Source organism: Zonotrichia leucophrys, chromosome 9 (assembly GCF_028769735.1).
Source record: "Zonotrichia leucophrys gambelii isolate GWCS_2022_RI chromosome 9, RI_Zleu_2.0, whole genome shotgun sequence".
Classification (NCBI taxonomy): domain Eukaryota; kingdom Metazoa; phylum Chordata; class Aves; order Passeriformes; family Passerellidae; genus Zonotrichia; species Zonotrichia leucophrys.
Genome location: NC_088179.1, coordinates 10832925 through 10853492, shown reverse-complemented (window position 1 = coordinate 10853492; position 20568 = coordinate 10832925). Strand labels below are relative to the sequence as shown.

The window sequence follows — 20568 nt, the reverse complement described above, 5'->3', positions numbered from 1 at the left end:
TTGAGAATGTGCCATTTTAAACCTGTAGGCATGCCAGTCACAGAAAAGAGAAAGCATTTCTTGCACTCCTCTTTCCTTGAGGACCCCTTACAGAAAACCAGGACTTCAGGTGCTTACCTTAGTACATGCCAAAACCACCAGAGAAAGAATAGGCAGGAAGAGCACAGCTGTGCTCTTTTCAGAACCATCTCACTTTTAATTTTTTCCATGCAGATTTGAATACCTCTTTAATTTCGATAATACTTTTGAGATCCATGATGACAGTGAGGTGCTGAAGAGAATGGGAATGTCCTTTGGGCTCGAAGCAGGCAAATGCTCAGCTGAGGACCTGAGAACTGCAAAATCACTGGTGCCAAAAGCTTTGGAAGGCTACATCACAGGTAAGTGAAATATTGTTTCTGACCAAATCCATAACCTTACTAAACTGAAGCAAATTTAATTATATTAACTTACATATGCACATTTCAGGGTTTGGGGGACTTAGTAGGGTTGATACATGAACCAGTTGTTTTGCTGGTAATTTTGGAAGGTTTATCTTAATTGTCCTTAATGCACACTGATTTATAACAGTGTGATGTGTGAGCTGCATTATGAAGAAATTATTTCTTAAATAACTAAGCTGACACCAAGAACAAATTTTTATGTTAGTATTAATTCTGAGTAACTGAATGTATGGAGGAGCAAACTGGAAGAAGGCAGCTCTTCCCAAGCTGAGGAAAAGGAAAGAAAAAAGAGCACCCTGAGCTGGTTGGGTGCAATCCCTCAGAAGCCAGCAGGTGCCACCTGAGAACTGAGCTTCTCTAAATAAAGCAAGTCCAAAGACTTCAGGACAGGTGTCCCAGGCAGGGGCTTTTACCTGCCCTGTTTGAACAGGTCGTGCTTGGACACAAGACTGGAACTCCTTCAGTCCATCCCTGGACTAGAGCTGCCACAATTTGCTGTCCCTTCCTATAGTTACTGTCACTGTGTCCTTCTTGCTGCACCGCAGCTTTAACTTAGCCCAGCATTTTCTCAAGTTTACATTTTAAATGGCTTAACATTTCAAACTACATCAGATGTGCTTATGTTTATTAACATTTATCTGTATTTTCCTGGTTCTCTTGTCCTGTGGGTTTTAAAACTAAAATTTCCTATTTTATTTTTGATCAATTTTGAAATCGCACCTGAAGTCTTTATAAAATGGCATTCACAGTAAAAAGAGAAGTTGAAAGAATTCTTGATTTGTTCCTCACAGGTTTACTCAACTCAACATTATTTATCAGCATGTGATTTATCAGCAGTGTGAAAAAGGGGAAAGGAGCAGAACCCATGTCTTTTAATAGTGTTGCAATGTTGAAGTTACTTAATTGCTCCCATGTGCTGAGGATCAAACTAAAATTCCTTTCTCATTTTAAGCCTGCATTAATTTACCTCCAGGGAATAGGGTTTCCTTACATTTGCAAAAAACCCAGTGTCATGACACTGTTTACTGAGTACTTTCCTAGTAGCAAACCAGCAGCCTGGTACCTGTATAGAGCTTTAATCATAGGAAATGCACTGATTTTATTTTTTACTCAAAAATCATTAAGGCAAGTAATATACTCTTCATACATGGGTTACATTCAGCTGTTTCAGCCTCTGTAAAATTTAGCTTAGAAGTATTCCTACTAGTATATGTACTTTAAAAAAAACAGGTACTTTATTTTACATACCAGTACATGTATTAATTTTAAATGTTTATTCTATCTGTTCCTTATTACATAATTGTGCTACACAAATCTACAGTTAACAGTATGAATTGCATAGTGGTGGTTTCTAATTGCAGTAAGTGACCAATAAAGGAAACAGATTTAAATGTTTTGCACAATATTTGAAAAGCCAGCATTTACCTGATTACATTTTTTTGTTATCTTCCCATATTAACCTTGGGAGTCTTTAGACATTTTCTTACACAGCAAGAGTAGGGAAATAGAAGGGTCATCCCTGGTTTCTAGAATTCATGGTTACTTCTACATTGTCATGATGGCTCTTCCAAGGACAGTGGCTTCAGTCACCACTATACCAGGAAAACAGATCCAGGTCTCTTATTGATTCACTGAGTAAATATATTGCACTCAAGATTCATTATGATCCCAGGAGCTGCTCTAGACAGCCAGTCTAGACAGACACACAACTGCTCTGGAAGCCACTCCTGTTCTAACATGTCCAAATAGGTGAATTATTTCCTGTACAATGTCAGTTTGACCTTAGCCTGGACATTATTTCAGATAATTCCTGACTTCTAAACACTAACAATAGTTTGCACTATAATGCTTACCAGTAGGACTAGAGAAGCAGTTGGAAGAATCCTAAGTGTAAACCAGATAAACTAAAGAAACTTTTACTTGACAAAAAATGTTGGATCATCTCAGCTTTGAAAAGCAGTAACTTTCTATTTGCATTGAACAGGCACATAAAATGCTTGGAACTGCTGAACTGATGATGTGCACATCAAAGCTTTATTGGTGGATTTTCTTTTGAAGAGGTTGTGTGAATTCAGCCATTCTTCAAGTGCCCAAATTTCATAAAAGTAGTGTCTTCTAGGTTTGCTAGTTTCACCATGTTTTAGTAAATAAATGTATTTTTGTAATATGCATTTTAAATATTACACTGGTGTGATTCCCAGGTATGCCTGCCACTGAAATCAGCAGAAGCTAAGGCATATTGACCTCCAAGATTCTGTGTATCTTACATTATTTTTGTAACACATTTTTCTGCTGCTTGACTGTCATAACTGACAATGTCTAAAACATGACACTTGCCCCAGCTTAAGAGGACATCCCAAGGACACAATCCTAATCATACATTCCTGCCCATTTCTGCATTTTGACCCAGGTGATTTCCCATGTGCTCTCCCTGAGCTGGTTCCTGGTACTAAAGTGCAGGCTTTGTCTGGCAGATGAGTTTGCATCAATTAAACAAAAGAACTATGTAGCAAAGGGCTCCAGCCAGAACAGCTCAAGTGCAAAGGGGGCAGTGAGGTTGCTGGGTGAGCAGAAACACTCCTGGGACAAGCATCAACTCGCAGAACGGCAGCCAGAGTAACATCTCTCTTTTTTGGGCTGTACACTTCCTACAGGCACTTAACACAAAACTAAGTCCCACTTTTGTTAGTTGAGTTGTGACTACTAGAAATGAGGCTGCAGATGTTTAAAAAAGCAGGAAATAAGGTTTCTGAGGCACTAACAGTTGAGGTAACAACATCTTACCTTATGTTTCCCACTAAGGCAGTGAGCAAAGTGGTGCAGTTTAGGACTTGGTTTGTTAACCTGTGTGAAGAAGTGCTCTGCTGTTTACCTGTGTAATTATCCATGATGGGAAAATGGGCTGGAGATGGAACTAAAGAGCTAAGAGCACCCACTGCCTGAGCAAGTTTGTTCAGATGTCAAGAACACTCCCATGCAGCATTTGTACATTAACTGCTAAAGCTATTGAGTGTATTGCTTTAGAGCCCTCTCAAATAAAGTATAAATTTCTACCAAGAGTATCTGCTACAAGATATGCCTAGTATATAACAATGCCACTATGGATTGGACTGCACCATCTTGGGAAGGTTTATTCAAATTGCTTTCCCTGGTTTTATGTGTAGCTATTAGTAATTGATCTACACTGCCAGAAGAAATGTCTTTTCATTGTAGGAACACTTCTGTTTTGACAGACTTTAACCATACTGGAAATGGCTTCAACTCCCCACCTTTCACAAACTTCTTATCCCTTGCTCCTCAGAGCCCACTGGAAAGTTGAAATACATATTATATTATTGAAATATATATTATATTTAGAAATATGAGGCAATGAAAATTCAAGGCAGGGATATGCTTTTATGAACCACCTTTCTGCCATGCTTCTACTTTGCTCTTCAAAAGGAAGACTAACGAGTTATTATCCAGAAATGTTTATAAACCACATGATTACCAGCAGTGTCTTGTTATTCTTCTGAAATATTAAACATGTACACACAGGTACACTCCTTCAAAATACAGGGAACAACACTGTGGTACAGCTCTATTAGTCTAAATACAATGCAGTCATTCCAAATGGTTTAGCCTCCTCCTGCACAGACAGGAGGAAGCTGTGAGAACACGTTCTCTGTAACATGAAACCTGCATTTAGCGCAATCTTGATGAAAGACATCGAGCTCCAGGCACACTTAACTGTTCTCATCTATTCTGTCCTCACACATCACCCCAAAACTGCCATTTATCAACGTTTGCTATCATGTTCCAAGGACTGCTGCCAGGAACACCACCCTTGCTAGCCTTGCTTGGTACCATGGCATTTAAATACCTTGCTGCAACAGCTTTCCACAGCACAAACCAAGGTAGCCTGTGAAGCCAATTAACATGGCTGTGTCAGCCTGCTTCCAACAGTCCCTGTGCTAGGCAGCACTGCCAAATCTAGAGGAACCAACGCTTGACAAGGACACAGGACAAATGAGAATGTGTGTGTAACACACACAGTTATTTCTCTTACCTGCTATTATAGAACAACTCGAGATAATTATGAGTAGTACAGTCCCAGTTACTGCCACTGTGCTGTCTAAAACAGAGGCTTGGTTAGGCACAGAGTTTAACAGTAAGGACTCTGACTTCTGATTTAATGCATCTAGCTGGAACCAGATGCAAGTGCCATAGAAAAGAACTAGACAGTCTTGGTAACTTTGTTTTGATGCTAACTTCGTGTCGAGATAGAATTTGGGTAGGTGAATAGAAATGCCTTATCTAAGAAACAAATTAGAAACACAAAAAAAATCCATAAATATAAGTGGGTCAGTAGACTTGGTTTGGTGATTCTCTTGGCAGAAATGTGCATAACTGGAAACAACTGACAGGTATAACTACTTGTTAGGGAATTTGAAAACAGGTACTGTGGGGGTTGTTAGTAACCTCTTCACATCTCTCAGGGGGTTTTTAACAAACTGCCTAAAGAAACTTGGCATTATTGCCAGACCATTTTAATGGTCTTAACGCCCCCATTTCCTGTCCCTAGGGAGGAGAGTGCCTTTCATGTCTCATGTGCAGTGTACAACGGGCTCTCTCTTCCATTCTTGGCACCAGCCCTTTGCCATGGTCTGTGCATGTCCACAGCTGCTGCCCAGCTCTGGCTGGGGGCACAGTGGCTGAGGAGGCTGCCCCACAGCCAGCCATGAGAGCACCAGGCTGAAACTGCCTGAAACACCAACTCAGAGACTGCCTGGGTGGCTTCACTGCACTGTCTCAAACCCAAATAAATACAATTCCTTTGTACCCTCCCCAAGTGGGGCAGCCAAGGCACTTGGAGCTGTCTGGGCATTTCACAGGGTCAGGCTGTGGCAGTAAGTTTCCATGAAGGACTCCAGAACTCATTTCAGATACCTGTGATTGCATACAGTCACCAGCCAGGTGAATCTTCTTCAGACAGAGGGAAAAGCTGAGTGCAAGGCTTAAGTGAATCCACAAACACAGGATATAATTTCATCTTGATTAAACAGGACACATGTACAGTATAAAACTCAAGCTACTGGTACCTTCTAAACTAAATTGAGGGATCCTAATTGCAAAGAGAATGCAAAGTTTAAAATTGTAAAAGAAAGAAAAAACGTAAGTAACTATCATAAATAGTTATGCTTTCTTCTAGATATGTCTGCGGGATTTTCATGGGTAAACCAAGGGTTAATTTCAAGTTCAGCACAAGCAGTTTCCCATTTTGAGGCAGCTGGAAGCACATATGATGCTAAATCAAGGTAAATAAAATTATTTTTTATTCAAGAATAGTTATATATGTGGTACATTAGTAACCTTGCTATTTCATACCATTTGCATGCAGGAATTGAGATATTATCATGGCTGATTTTGATGGTGCAAAAGTCTCTGTCTTCCATGAAGGAAAATTATGTTTGAAAGGTCAAATCAACATGCTTTGAACATTGACCATACCAGCTATTTTGTACCTATGTTTCATAAGAATAGAATCACTTCCAAGCCCCTTTTCCTGATTAACCCTAAATTCCTGCCTGGGCATGGACTACAGATAGATAATTACATGTGGATAAAAGCCTGGTAATATTTCTGAAGATTGCACAAGAATGTCTGCTCTCTAAATGCACTGCTATTTAACCTTTCATGAAAGAAGTTTAGTCCACACAACTTAATAAGAATTTAAAATTAAAAACCAACAACCAAACAAAAAAACACCATGAGCAAAACCCCAACCTTAAATTTGCCTCAGCAGCAGACTTTGCTTGGAGGTTACCTGTACCACAAAAAATGGAAATAGGGATTAATGTTTTGCAGCAGGCTCTTTCTCATAACAATTAACAGCTTCATTTTATATTGCAAACATTTCTGTGTATTAAAGAAACTAAAACAGATTTCCTTTTTTTTCTTCAGCTTAAGCAATTCTATTAGTTGATTATGAAAAAAAAAAGGAAGTCACCCAATATTCTTTTTTATGCAATTTTCCAATGTTTTATCAACTCTCCTAACTAATAGCTGTGTTTACCGTAACACTTTGGGATTTTTCCTTGTTGGTAGCATTTCTCTGACTAGAGGAAAAACTGAGGCCAAAAAGGAAAAGCTTAAAACCTCCTGAGAAGCCCTCTAAACTTGCCCGTTTCTGTTGTCTTGCTAGTGAGAAGGCAGGGTTGTGTGTGGATGCTGAAGTGGCCTTAGCAACGGGGCAGCTGCTTGCCCCCAGCAGTCAGCAGTCCAGCAGTGCCGCGTCCCGGGGCGAGACGCCCTGCTCCTTCAACGAGGAGGACGAAGAGGATGAAGATGAGGATTCTTCCTCCCCAGAATGAGGACAGGAGAAAATGGAATATACAAAATGCTGCTCAAATATTCTTAATGGGAGTTCCTGTTTGGATTTTACTGGTTTCTTGCCTTGGTTTGCACTGTGTTTGGTGAACCAAAATGGAAGCTTCAAAACAAGTTTATCCATAGCTGAAATTGAAGAATTGTGTAACTGAACACAGAGTGACGTGCAGAGACAGAGCAAAGTGGGTTTTATAAACTATAAATGAGGAAAAGAACAAAGTCCCTGGAGATCTGGCAAAGTAAACCTTAAGATCATCTTTTCCATTTTGGGACTCGAGTATCTGTCTTCCCCTTGTCTTTTTCAGATGGAGGAGAAAACAGTCAGTCAGTAAAAGCTGATTCTTGTATTGTCTTTTGGCTGTTCTGCCTTTAGAAAAAGGGGGAGAGAGCACACACAAATGTGCTAAAATCATAATTTAAAACTATCTTGTATGAAAGTGGTTATAGGGAAAAGGGACTGTTAAAATGTTTGCTTTTTTTCTGTTCAACTTGCTGTATAGAAGATTCTTAAAGTAATATAAATTGCAAGTGATTAAATGAATCTTGAAATAGTTTATATCCATTTTAGATACTCTAAAAGTAACAGGAAGCATTAGTATAAAAGGTTCATATGTTCATTTATATTGCAGGCCTAATTTATTTTAAGTGATTATTCTTAGCCATTATTAAAACAGTCAGGAAAAAAAACAGTATTCTCTGCACCAGCTTTTTTCAAGGAAAATAAGTAAAAAAATTGTGTTTCTAGATTACAGCGTATTCAGTGTAGTTTCTCCTTTATTGTTCTAACTTTATATAATCCCTTTGAAATTAGAGCATGTCTTGTTTTTTTAAAAAAGGCCTCCCACTATGTTAAGGATCTCAGGCAATGTGTTTTCAAGGCAGTCTTTTCAAATTTGAGGTGGGCAGGTCACATAACTTTTAAAATCATAGGCTGAGGTTCTTAGGGAAAAAAATTAAATTTCAACAATACATTGTTTCATGTTTTGCATTCTGACAGACTTTCTTATCGGTAACTTCAGTTGCACTCACCTTGATGCACCTTTGAAAGTTGTGTCAAACCATGTAAAATACTCTGTGGCTCAAGTTACCCAGCACATATCCCATGTGAACTGTTAAACTCAGACTTGCAGCAGGAGGCTGTGTTTTCCATAGCTAACATCACATCCAATCATAAAGACCTTTTAAAAAACCCCCAAAACCTTGAATATCAATGTAAAATACACTGTAAATGTGCTCTTCCCATGGTGTTCCAGTGGCCAGGACTTTGCCCAGCTCTAAGGTAACTGTTGTTCATGAGGTCAATCTTGCCAGTTTTCCCAGTGCCTGCAGGGGCTGCCCCATGTCCCAGCAGTCTGGGGCAGCTGTCCTGGCTCTGTTCTGCTCTGGGGGTGGGTGAGGTCCCTTGTGCTGCTGCTCACTGAGCAATGGCAGCCGCTGCCCTGGGCTGCTGCAGCATCGCTCTCACAGCCTGGGCTGTGTCCCCAGCATCTTCTACAGCCAAACCTGCACTCACTCCAAAAGCACCAAGCCTGAGCTACAGAGACAAAATGAGGCCCCAGCCCAAGAGCTGCCTGGCTGTGTGCAGGAGTTAGCCCAGGGCTGTCAGCCACAGGTGAAACTGTGAGGCATAGACAAACACCGCCCACACGTTTCCATTACAAACAGAAGCATCCAGATAGGAACTTCTCACAGACAGTTCAAACTCCTGCACCTGAGGAGTGCCTGAGGGCAGCACCAGTGCTAGCCATGGCTTTGGACTGAGCTGTTTTACAAATGAATAGCAAATGCACAAACTGAAATGCCTGCTATGGTACTCACCCTCGGGGCAAGACTGCCCAGCCCATCCTGTGCTCGTGGCTCACAGGCAGCAGCAGACCGAGGGCTTCTCACCCCCTCACTTCCACCCAATCTGTAACACTACCTCCATACCAGAAGAGCTTTACAGACACAAAAAAGTATTCCTGCTGAGAGAGTCAGTGCATTGAGCCAAGTGGCTCAGGTACTTCACACCTACTAGTATGGGATTGTCAGCTTCATGATTGACATTTCATTTAAACAGAGCATCACTTTCATTGTTAAAAAACCCATTGCTTTTTCAAAACTGCCCTGTCGGTAAGCTTTCATTGGAAAGGACATATCAAAGGTAACTTACATATGCATGAGCCTAAGGAATTCTTTACAGGGAAATATCTTCCAGAGTAGTTGTACCACCCTCTCCCCAGCAATACATGAGGGACACATTTTACTTTACACTTTCTTCACATTTCCCACTCAAGATTGATGTAAAAAGAAAAAACAGCAAAACACTAAGCAGTTCCTGAAGAGCAGCACTTTGAACTATAAGAACCTGGCAAAAAAAAAGGCTTCCAGCCCAGAAATGGAATGTATTTTATTAGCAGCCAGTCTGCTTTACAGGGGGAGGAAGATCTTCAGTGACACCTTTCCTCCACTGATGTCTGTGCCCTTCAGAGCTGCAGCCTGCACAGCTGCTTGCTTTCTGGCAAACATCAAACTATCACATTTAAAGATAAAAAATATGGGCACACATAACATTTATTAGACAGTTGAACCAAGCCTTCAAAAGTTATTTTTCCTGGACTAGTTGAATACAAAGGACAAAACAAGTTAGAACATTTAGAAGAGACTTCAAAAGTAAATTCTTTCCTTGGGCTTCTTTGTACCAGTTGAGGATGAAGTTCAACTGAAGCACTGCAGTCTTGTGGCCACACTAAAGTCTGGGAACTAGGAGAATTTGGGACCTGATCCAGCCACAGTCACCTGGGTATGATCTCAGGCAAACTTTTCAATCATTCCTGGTGATCTTGGCTGCCATAGTTAAAAAAGACACAAAAACCACAAACCAAAACAGGTAAATGCAAGACCTCACCAAAGGCAGCTGCTGCAATTGTGAGTACCAAGGGGCTTGAGAATATTAACAAACCACAGAGCTCTCACTGAGCTCATGGCAGCGCTGCAACACACAGGCCCTGCCTCCTGCTGAGAGCCAGCAAACACTTTCCACAATAAAATGGTCCTGAGCAAGCCTGGTTTTCCCATTTTCTATTCAGTTCCACCATCATCTCCTGTCTCATGCAATACCCCTGACATTCATTGACAGGAATCAAGCAGCAACTGGTACTAGGTTGTACTTCATATGAGAAAAAGTTAGCACTTAGATTTTCATTATTAAAATTTATTTCATTATTCAAATTTTCATTATCAAATTTATATTTAAGGTAAATTTAAGTGATGTTTTTGTGTCTTGGAACACTCTCTATTGGTTATGCATTCAGGAGGCACTTGACTGCAAGCAATATAGTGCTGTATGTAAATGCCTTTATAGCTATTGTGCACTAAACTTTATTTCTGGACTAACTTCGTGGTGCTTGAAAAATCTAAATTTGATTTAGAAAAACTTCTCAGCTCCACTACCTAGATGAAAAACTATGAGTGGGAGACAGCATTTTTCCATTATGTGGAAATATAACAAAATATTTGTGGATTTTGGTATTTAAAATTGTATTAAAGTGCACCAATTTTCACATTTCCACACTGGAATTAATGCCAACTTAATCTCAGAAAGGGTGTGTCTCTAGCAAATAAGACCAGTTCAGCTGAAGGTATGACTTCAACTAACACCATAAACCCAGTAAAAGCCCTGTTGTAGGTGTTTCCATTTTGGTTAGGGGGTTTTAATTTTTAAACCACAGCTTGCAAATACCCCTAAATCCTTTTGAGTAGCTAGAAATTGCTGAGGTTACAGAATTCCCACAGAAGGGCTTCTGCTGATCAACTATGTCAGCCTGAAGTAAATTATGTAAAAAGGCCTAATAACCAAATTTTAATCCTTTTGTTTTTTTAAAGAAAAATGAGGCCTTCATGTTCACACATGAAATGATGCTTGAATTTACAATTCCACAGTTAAGGTTTAAAATTTCAAGTGCTCTTTTTTTTTACCAAATCCACTATTTTAATTCAAGAGTATGGCTGAAACTTAACCACATTTGAACTCTGGGCAATACTCCTTTTTGTAGTTAACTGGACCTTTTCAGCTGAAAATAATCAGGCAGCTGATGGTAAAGACTTTCCCTTCAGCAAGTTAAAGATGTTTGGGGTTTGGATTCATTTAAAACCAAAGCCAGCACCACAGGGTATGGTGTAGAGAAAACAAACCAAAGCAAGCTATCTTCCTGCCTGACCCACCTCATTTATATCTTTTCATTCCAGGAATCTCTCATGGGCATCATTACATTAAATAACCAGATGTAATGGGCTGGGGAAAGACTATGTGTGCTTTTTTAATTTGTGATTTAAAAAATTCTGGTAGTAGCCATACTTTGAGGTGACAGCCTTCTGCTGCACTGGGTCCCTGAGGCTGCAGGTGTCTCAGGTGCCTCTTGCAGCATCGGTGATGAACAGGGGAGGGAGAAGCCAAGGACCCATTTATGGAGGTTTGTTGTTTAAAATGTGCCACTGCTTGAATCCTGGCCTCTGTCTGCAAGCAATGCACCAATGAATCATTTGTGATGTTGAGGACATCACACACCTACCTGAGCACATGAAAAACTCTAAATACCTAATTTTCTGCTGGCAGGTGTTCACACAACCCAATCCTGATACCATAAAACATCACGAAACTCAGTCCTTAGACTTAACAGAGTTCCCAAATCAGATTATCTCTTTCCTGTTTAACTGTTAGGATTTTGTCTGGTGAGTATTTTTAAGAGGCTATAACTCTCCTCTCCCCAGTCCAGGTATATTGCCAAAAACCACCCATAAGCAATGTTACTCCCATTAGTTCATTCCCTCTGCCAAGGATTATTGTCCTTGCAAGTCACTGCAGAGCTGTGTGTGCCAGAGCCCCTCAGCTCCTTCAGTGGGAGTGCCTGAGGGGGCATCCCTGGCTCCCTCCCCAGCTGGCACTGAAGGGAGGGGAGGGAATGCTCAGCACACACAGCAGCGTGCCAGGAACAGCTGCAAGGGCTGCTCATCACAGCTGTACAGTCACTCTCCACCTTTGATACACCTACCCTGTCTGCCCACCCACAGATCAGACAAAACCAAAATGTTCTCTTTTCTGCTTCCAGATTTTTGAGAATACTGAAGAATCCAACATTTAGGATATCCACCTAAACTGCAGGCCACCAAAAATCCTTGCTCAAAATTGGTCAGAAGTAACATCTGAGATCTAACCATCCAAATCCCAAGGGAAAGCCTCCTAGTTAGGACCAATATGGAGCAAATAAATACTTTTGCATTTATCTAAGAAGAAAAGCAGACTGACTGGTAGAGTTCAGTATCTGTAACAAAGCCATTATAATTCCAAGCAGACACAGGAACATCCCAGAAGCACAAACTTGCATCTCTATGATTATTAGTCTTCTGTATTGGCTAGAAAAGTGCAATCACTTAAATCTGATTTCTCTAAATGCCATTCTTAAGCACTCAACATTCTCCAGGCATGGGTACTTTAGAAATATGGCCAGCATGGGATAGCAGGATACAGCAATGTCAAATTTAAAGCCAGTTGTAGCTGCAAATCAAACTCATCTATGCAGAAACTTTCCAAGACAAATTGAGTTGGCTTTAGCCCATTCTCCTCTCCATGGGTGAAACACTTGTCCCTCACACTGCCTGGTTCCTGTGCTGCCCATGCTGCCCACCCACACCAGCCAGGCAGCCAGAGAGGGAAGGACATCACATATCCACAGCCCTTCCTGCTGACATTTTCAGGTCACACACAACTATTCTGAGTGCCCACAAAAGTTAAAACTATCAGAAAATGTAAAGTCCACAGAACCAGTCTCCAGGCTTTTTGATGGGTTTGTTACATTGCTATCGTAATTGCTTTAACAATTCGTAGATTTGGTCATACTGATGCAGGGATGAAGTGGATCTCCCGTAATTTCCCCAGGAAAACACCAGCTGAATCACAACCCATCATACGAGTTTCTGAAACATTCCCTTGTCCCAAAGGCCATGAGAAATCCTTCAGAGAAGCATAGGCAAGTGTTATGACACTGTATCTCCCAAGCACCTACTGTAAAACAAATGAATCCTGCTTTGAACAAGCCTGTGAGAAGCAGGATGTGAGCCTGCCCTCGTTCCTCAGGCCCTGACTGCACAGCATGCCCTGGCACCAAGGCACAAGCTTTGTGTTTGCACATCTTACTGAGCATCAGGAGAAACTGGCCAGCACCCACAGGCAGAGTTTTACAGCAGGACTTGTTGCTGCACCTGGGGCACGACCTGGCAGTGGATGAGTCCTTGGCAAGGAGCATTGCTGCTGAATTCTGAACGCTCATGTGCCATCAGCCCGTGTTCTGAAGGTGCTACAACATGCAGCAAGGGGCAGACAAGGCAGGTCTGGCCCTCCTCCCCACCCTTACAGTAGCACTTTTTAATGTCCACTATATTCTACATGGAAGTAATTGTAGAGACACTTCCTTTTTATATTTAAAATGCAGAAACCACTTGAAAGTCTATTCACTTTTAAATTAAACTTTTTTTTAAGAACAAGGCCAGTCATGGACAAAGCTGTTTAATGACCTCCAATGCTGAACTGAAAGCAGGGTTTTGTAAACATGGTGGGTGGGAAGAGACAAATCCAATTACAAGCATGCTAATTATATGGGATTTGAAGTTTTAATTAATTTTTTTAATCTACTCATCTTGCTCTCCCAAGATGTGTATTGGCACAAAGGGTCACACAAACACTTTGGTGGAAAAATTTTCTCCCATTTCTTGTGCTAAGCTCTTGTATCTTCAGGAAAGCTCAAGTTTCCCTTTCATCTTCATTTGCTGCATATTTTTGAATTCTTCACAGATTTCCCTCTTTCCAAATACCTATAAATTATAAACTAAAGTTTTATTTTTGCAGAAAGTCTGCTATTAAGCTATGCTGATTTTTTTGTCATGAACAAATAGTGTTAATTTCCACTACCACATTGTACGTGGCTAGGAGTAGTGTAAACAAATGTGGTAGTATTTTATGTGCTTTAAACACTGACAAAGATATAAAGAAAAGTGCATATACAAAGTTTTACTTTCCTAATAGGAACACTGGCATTAGCAAATAGTATATTTGAACCAATAGGAAATATTACTTTGTAGTAGCAAACACTTTGTAAATAAATACTTGTTATTTTTTTAATGGAAATTTTATAGAAGCTTTTTCTGTATACTCAATTGATCCCATGTTTACTGAAAATGCTGCAAGTGGGAATTGTACATTGTAAATGGGGGTGGGGAGCAGACAGTCAGGCTGAGGTGAAAGCTGTGTATGCTTTGGAGAAGAACAACCAGTTTTCTGTGAACTGAAATGTAAACCTTAACTGTAGAAGAACTGAATAAAAGAATTTCAAGGCAACAGGACTGAGCTTGTCTTTGAGAAGAACACTGCAGAGAAAAGGTTGCTCAAGGTTAACACTGCCAGTCTGTGCACCTCGTTAGGAAAACAAGGAACTGCCCTGCTTTACATGGGAAATATTGCATCCTCTGGTTACTGAAAACACCACAGTCCAGCAACTGCCTCCTCCTTGGCTGCTCCTTCAGAGAAACATCCTGTCCTTATCCAGGGCGAGGTGCTGGACTTCTGAAATGGTGACATTTGATAACCACAACATTTTTAGGGGTATTGTTGTCCCTATCCATTCAAGACACACAGGTAATCTGTACCTAAGAGAGGGCCCAGAAACAGGGTGTTTTCCCCCAGTTTCATGCTAGATCTATCCTGCTGAACCCCCTTCAAACACCTGTAGACTCTGAACAGACATCCTTCCCTACACCATCTCATTTTGGTAGCAAGAACCCAAATGACAAGAATTTAGGCAGCATTAGATGCAGTCCCTCTTCATCCTGTGTTGGTTTTCCAACTCTGCCAAACATGAAAACATCAAGCAATGTCACAGTGCTTGCTTTTCTCCATGTGCACAGAAGACCCATGACTCACTATTTTTAATCTCAAACCAGCTAAAAGTAAAGGTTAAAGACAATAGCAAAGATTTGCAAAACTGTAAGTTCATTCTTGTGTAATAAATAGAAACTCTACCACAAACTCCTTACATCTAAAACACAATGGCCTATTTGGGAAAGCATTTTCACTAAGAGATTTGGCAAATAACCACATAAGAACTCTTGCAAAGTCTTTTTTATGGGCAAGAAACACGACTGCAGAAATGAGAGGATGAGAGGGTATAATCTTTATACCAGCAATAAAGATATTCAGGGCTTATTTATGCTTCTTAAAAAAAAAAAAAGTCTAAAAATCCTTACCTTCTTTTGTGTCAGTGCTCCATAATCAGAATGACTCTGAAACATAAAGCTGATGGTGAACCTGGTTAGAATAAATACTCTCCTCTAAAGACTCCTTAGTTCTTTGTGCTGTGTTTTCAGCTGGGGATCTCCTCCCCAAGAACCCAACAAAGCAACTGAGGAGATGTGAAAGCATAAAAGCCCATTTCATCTTTTCTAAGAAGTACTCAGCATGGATCTCTAAGAAATCTGCAAATAGTGCTCTCTGAAATTACAAATACTTTTGGTTAGAGTTTCTCTGTCCAACCAGATACCATCATATAAACTAGTCTATGTTTTTCTTCACCTAGGTAAATCTGTATGTTTCCTAGAAAAAGAAATCAAGCAATGGTAACTGCTGCAGAATTAAGGTGCTCTGTGCTAATAATGGAAACATTAAGACAACAACAAATATTGTCCTTGGTTAAAAATAACAGTACTTGAAACTGTATCTTGTTGAATTCCATACATTCTGTTAGAAAGCAAAAATATCTGGAAACATTCAGGAAAACGAGAAAACCCCCAAATTTGTGTAGGTTTATTATTCATTAAACTCCGTCTCAAGCCCGAGTGTAGGATAGGAGATAGATGTGAACAATAGTTCGTTGTCCAGCGCCGTGTCACGAGTGCTGCCCTGAGCCGTGTGACCCGTGTAGGTCGCTCCTGAGGAGGCTCAGCTCGGCCGCAGTGCCCGTCCCTCGCCTGCCGGGGGTCCCACACGAAACCGAACTCCTGTTCTGCTCCTCCGCCTCCACATCGTTCAAAAGGCTGGAAACCTGATGGCACTGGCACTGCTTGCTGAACCACAGCTCAGGGTAACAAAATAGAACAAACTGTTCCTGTACATTTCACAGAACTTCCCATCTGTCCCAAAGGTTAAATCAAGTCCCAAGTTGTTGGAGGCACTGCTGCCCACTGGTTCTTACAGCTGCCCCCTGGACAGCTCATTGCAGGCTCAGTTCTGTAACATTTCAGCAATCTCTCACTCAACTCACAGAGCCATTAAAAAACTGAAAACCACTGTCCCAGGCAAAGCTGCACAGGAAACGAGAGAAAAGCCTACAACAATGAGGTGACATCAAAAGGAAGAAGTAAGCAAACAGAACAGGCGGCTTTGTGTTCTTCTAGCATAAGGCGGCAAACAGAGCTACAAAATGGCAAAATTGTCAAAGCACCTTTCTTGTACCACACAGCCAATCCCTTGGTTCAAATGACCTGTGCTGACTCAAGTTTTCATCATCCTGACATTAAAGTCCAGGTTGTGTAGCAAAGACAATATTACATACAAACATTACATTCAATTAATCTGCCACCATTAACAGAACATTATTTTTCAAATATTAAATAACAAAAATTACATTTAACGCCATATTATGTAAAAAGCAGCAAACTGCATTTTTACAGCAACTGCTGGCATAAGCAAGACAGTTATTTGTAATAAATAAGCACCATATATGTTTTGGCACATTTAGAAGTTAAAAAACGTTTCAAATGAGTAAACCCCGGGAAAATGTCCTAGCATTGACCTGTGTATAATTTAAGTCTCCGGCTCTGCAGAGTGAAATTAAAGCAGCAAGCAGAGCTCCCAGTGACAGGACTGGGCTGAGTGCATGGAGAACAAGTTGGTGCAAGGAAAGGCAGGCTGTGAGCGCGCCAGCCAGCCCGCGGGGCCTGCCCACACCGCGCCCACGCTGCTCCGCGGGAAAGGTAAGAGTTATTTTTTAAAGAGGGTAAAAAAGAAACCTGTGGAGCTTCCACATCTGCCAGCATGCTTTAAGGCCACACCTCAGTTAAGCATCAGAAAAAGAGGTGTTTGCATGTTCATGTGTTTTGTTAAGAGGCAGTTCTTGTGCTGGTTTGGGATGACAGCTTTGGACCACAGCACCCTTCCAAGGAATTGCATCCCTGTCTCGAGGGCCCGGCCGGTATTTGCCGAGTTCCCGCGTGTGCCCGTGTGCGTTGCACTGCTGGGGGCACTGCGCTCCGGCCCCCTCGGCGATGCCTCAGCCTGGACCGCTCTCCGCGCTCGCTGCCCTGCACAGCCCCCCCTCCTCTCACCCCGCCACGGCCCCGCAGCTCCCGCACGCCCTCCGCGCTCCGGAGCGGGGCCCCGCGCCCAGCGCCTTCCCCTCCCCTGCTCCAGGGGCACGGACGGGCCGGGACCCGCCCCGGCACCCGCGGGGCCGAGCCCAGGCGGGCCGGCGGCCTTTGGCTCCGGTACCGCGGAGCGCCGCACCCGCTCCGCCGCCGGGTGCCCCTGCCCTGACCTGCCCACCCACGGTCCTGCGTCCCGCCCGCGGTACCTGCGCTGCCCGCGGTTCCTGCCCCCGGTTCCTGCATCCCGGCCGCCGCTCGGTGCCCTGAGGGGCCGCGCTCGCGCCCTGCCCTCACGGTAACGGCCCGCGCGCGCTCCGGTCACGCCGCGCCCCGCGCTCCTCCGCGGGCCTGGCGCGCCGGGAGCCTGCGGGAACGCCGCTGCCAAAGCCACCTGTTTGTAAACATTCCTGATTTCCAGAGAGTCTGGGATTAGCATCTTAACACTAAGATAACACTTCCACATTAGCATAAGCAAGTAACTAAGTACAGTTAATACTAAATTAACCAAGTTGTAGAAAAAGCTGCTGTAACTGCTGCTAATAAGATGTAGGTTAACACAGCTGCTGGATCTTTGCAATCGGAATGGCCAGGCTGATGTAAGCCCCGTGAAAGCCCAGGTTTTTATTGTTATAACTTTCAAACCTTCTCACCTTTTGATATTTTCTCGTCATCTCATTAGCGTGACTAAAGTTCTAGACATTCAATCTAGGCTGAAAAACTTCTACTTAATGTTCTGCCAAGCTTCTACCTAGCGTTTTCTGTCATCAGGCAATGCATTAATTCTATTAAATCAAGATTGGATGTGATAGGGCTACTCTGTCTAGAAGCCAATGCCAAATGACTGAGTCAACTGTATCAGAGCATTTATCAGACAACTATTTGTTGGCCCTGAGGCAGCAAAAGGAGGAGCAGAAGCTTTGGGACTGGCAGAGACCTGCTGAGGTTTGTACATTAACTGCAGACCCTCCCAGCACATCTAACTGTACAACCGTGTGTGTGCTCCTGAGATGGTTGGTATTGACCCTCTATTTATCTGTAGGGAGTGGGTGATTGGCATGATGACAAATGGGCACATACACCACCAGAGATACAACAATTCCAGGAAATAAAGCAGTCCTGGACGGTGAAGATTTTTCAGAAATAACTGCAAATTCATTCATTTTAGGGAGGAGTGCCCATATTTCAAATCTTTGTAAAATGTATCACCAAGCAGTATATTTTCTGACTAATGATCCATTCAGAGTTTAAAAGTACACTGAACTAAAAGATGATTTAAAAATATAATTATAATTTTAAAATGTATTTGCAGCCAAATATACCCTAGTCTGATTATTAATAGATATAATCCCCCCAACTGGGAGTTCTCTTGTTTCTATTCAACTGGTTAAACTTGTGTTAGAAAAGTTTATATGAAAATATCAGTAGCAAAAAAAAACCAAAACCCAATAAAATAGGGGGGGGGGTTTTCTTAAAAACTGTTCTTTCCAGTGTTCAAATTCTTAAAAGATAAAAAACCTGAAAGTAAAATGTAGTGAAGTCCAAGGGCATGGAAGAGAGTGGGCCATCAGACATTCCTAACCAAGTGGGTTTGGTTTCATGGGCACAGGATGCACATCCAGCAGAACAAGCAGGCACCCTGAGGAGTGACTAAAGTACTTCCAGAATTATTTTTTTCCTTCCCCATTGGCATGTTTTTGTAACTATATATAGGGGGTAAAATACTGCATGAATTGGATACCCAGGAATGTGCTAAAGCCCTGAGACAGTGCTTTGGAAGAGAGAAAATGCACATTCTGTACCCGGCTCAGTGCTCCCCGGGCTTGGTGGTGTTAAACTGAACAGAGAAACTGCCGAGAGCTGTGTGTGCACTGAGCCCCACACTGCCCTGGCCCTTACTGATCACCAGCAACCCCTCAGTCGGTGGAGGAGCTGCTCCAGATTCCTGCCCTGACAGGACTGGCTGTGTGCTGTGTGCTCTCAAGGAGCCCGGCCAGCAGGGGAACACAGAACGCATTTTGTGCGGTGCAGGAGGAGTTAAGGAGCCGTGTGCCTTGAGTTCCCTGCAGATAAGAACAACGTGAGCCCCCCTGACAAGCCAGGCAGGCAGCTCTGGCTCAGCAGATAGCAGGAACATGAACTGAAGGGGCAAAGACATCTCACAATTCCAACAGCCATTCATATCCTAGGGAGATTTCAGAGAGCTCTCTTGTCATGTTTTAAGCCATGGCTGCATTTCTCTTTGTCAGAGTGCATTTGCCAGTTGCACTGCTGAGTTTTCATATGCAAGTCAGCCTACAGCAGTTTCCAGTAATGGCATCTTATGCAATTTCTGACCTACTTTAACACACTGGGGCATTTGGAAACATGAGATCCCGCATGAGATCCACTGCAGCAGCTTTCTGCTTGACAATGTGACGCTGCAGCAGGAAGCCCAAGTCTTTAGACTAACACATGGATCCACTAAAATACAGGTGACAGACTGTAATTTTCAAGGTATTTGTCAAGCCATTAGCAGTATGCAGATCAACCATCATCTGTATTATTTTTACCTAGAGATCCTGCACATTATTTCAAAAAGATCAAATGGCCAGGTCAGTAAGCTGTTCATAGGCACTGACCTGCATTGCTCTCTCTTGGCCCTTCTAGGCTGCCCTTCCTGAAGAACACCTCAAATGAGAGCAGTGTGTTACTGATGATGAACCATGACCTGGGTAGCAGTACACAGATCCTCTCTCTGGGCCCACCAGCCAGCTGTGCTCAGGTGTCTTCTTCTACACATCCTCCAGAACTCCAGCAGTCTCAGAGAACTAAAAGTTTTATCAAAGGAGATCTTTGATACACTTTCATTAATTCCATTACCAAATGTAACCTAACTACTAACTGGGACCTAACACTACTAAAGCTTTTTCACATTCACAAGAACGCTTAAAATGTTAAAAGAACTTGGTACTAAATAAAAGCCATTAAAATATTTATGGTGTTAAGTGCATCTGTCCCGTTGTTTGTAATTAGAAGTGAAGTGGCAGTTTCTGAGGTTAGAATCTGCAGCCCAGCAGGTTTAAGAGAGACCTTGTTAGGGACAATAAACCCTGGAGGAGTTATCACTGTAGGGGCTCTCTTGTGTCAGAAAAACAGAAATAGCTCAGAAAAAACAGAAATATGCTCACAAGTCACATAACATTTGGGTACTGGAAGGACACATTTTTGTTCCATACAAGTGTAAAGCAAATTCAAAATAAGATAATCCTCTCTAACACATAATATACACAGCTAAGTAAACTTTCTATACTTGAATATGAAAATTTTTTGCTCCAAATACATTGATGACCATGAGCTTTTTACAGTAGAAGGGAAGTCAAAGCTCTGA

At 42.1% G+C, this 20568-nt stretch overlaps 1 protein-coding gene and 1 long non-coding RNA gene across 5 annotated transcripts in view; one reads left to right on the top strand and one right to left on the bottom strand.

Moving 5' to 3' along the window:
- The window catches only part of TFDP2 (transcription factor Dp-2), a 52843-nt gene extending 38662 nt beyond the window's left edge, over nucleotides 1-14181 (top strand). For 3 of the 4 annotated variants that reach the window (XM_064720907.1, XM_064720906.1, XM_064720905.1), the window contains 3 exons: nucleotides 214-380; nucleotides 5635-5740; nucleotides 6628-14181. In XM_064720907.1, the coding sequence (XP_064576977.1) occupies nucleotides 214-380; nucleotides 5635-5740; nucleotides 6628-6796 (442 nt within the window). In that variant the 3' untranslated portion in view covers nucleotides 6797-14181. Of the gene's footprint in view, nucleotides 1-213; nucleotides 381-1234; nucleotides 1633-5634; nucleotides 5741-6627 lie in introns of those variants that run through there. The other variant, XM_064720908.1, reaches the window with a different exon arrangement.
- Nucleotides 13552-17675, bottom strand: LOC135451564 (uncharacterized). The gene is made up of 3 exons (XR_010441358.1): nucleotides 17408-17675; nucleotides 15087-15135; nucleotides 13552-13658 (listed from the first exon to the last, which is right to left on the bottom strand). It is a non-coding gene; the product is annotated as an uncharacterized LOC135451564 (long non-coding RNA).
- Between the last annotated feature and the right edge of the window lie 2893 nt (nucleotides 17676-20568).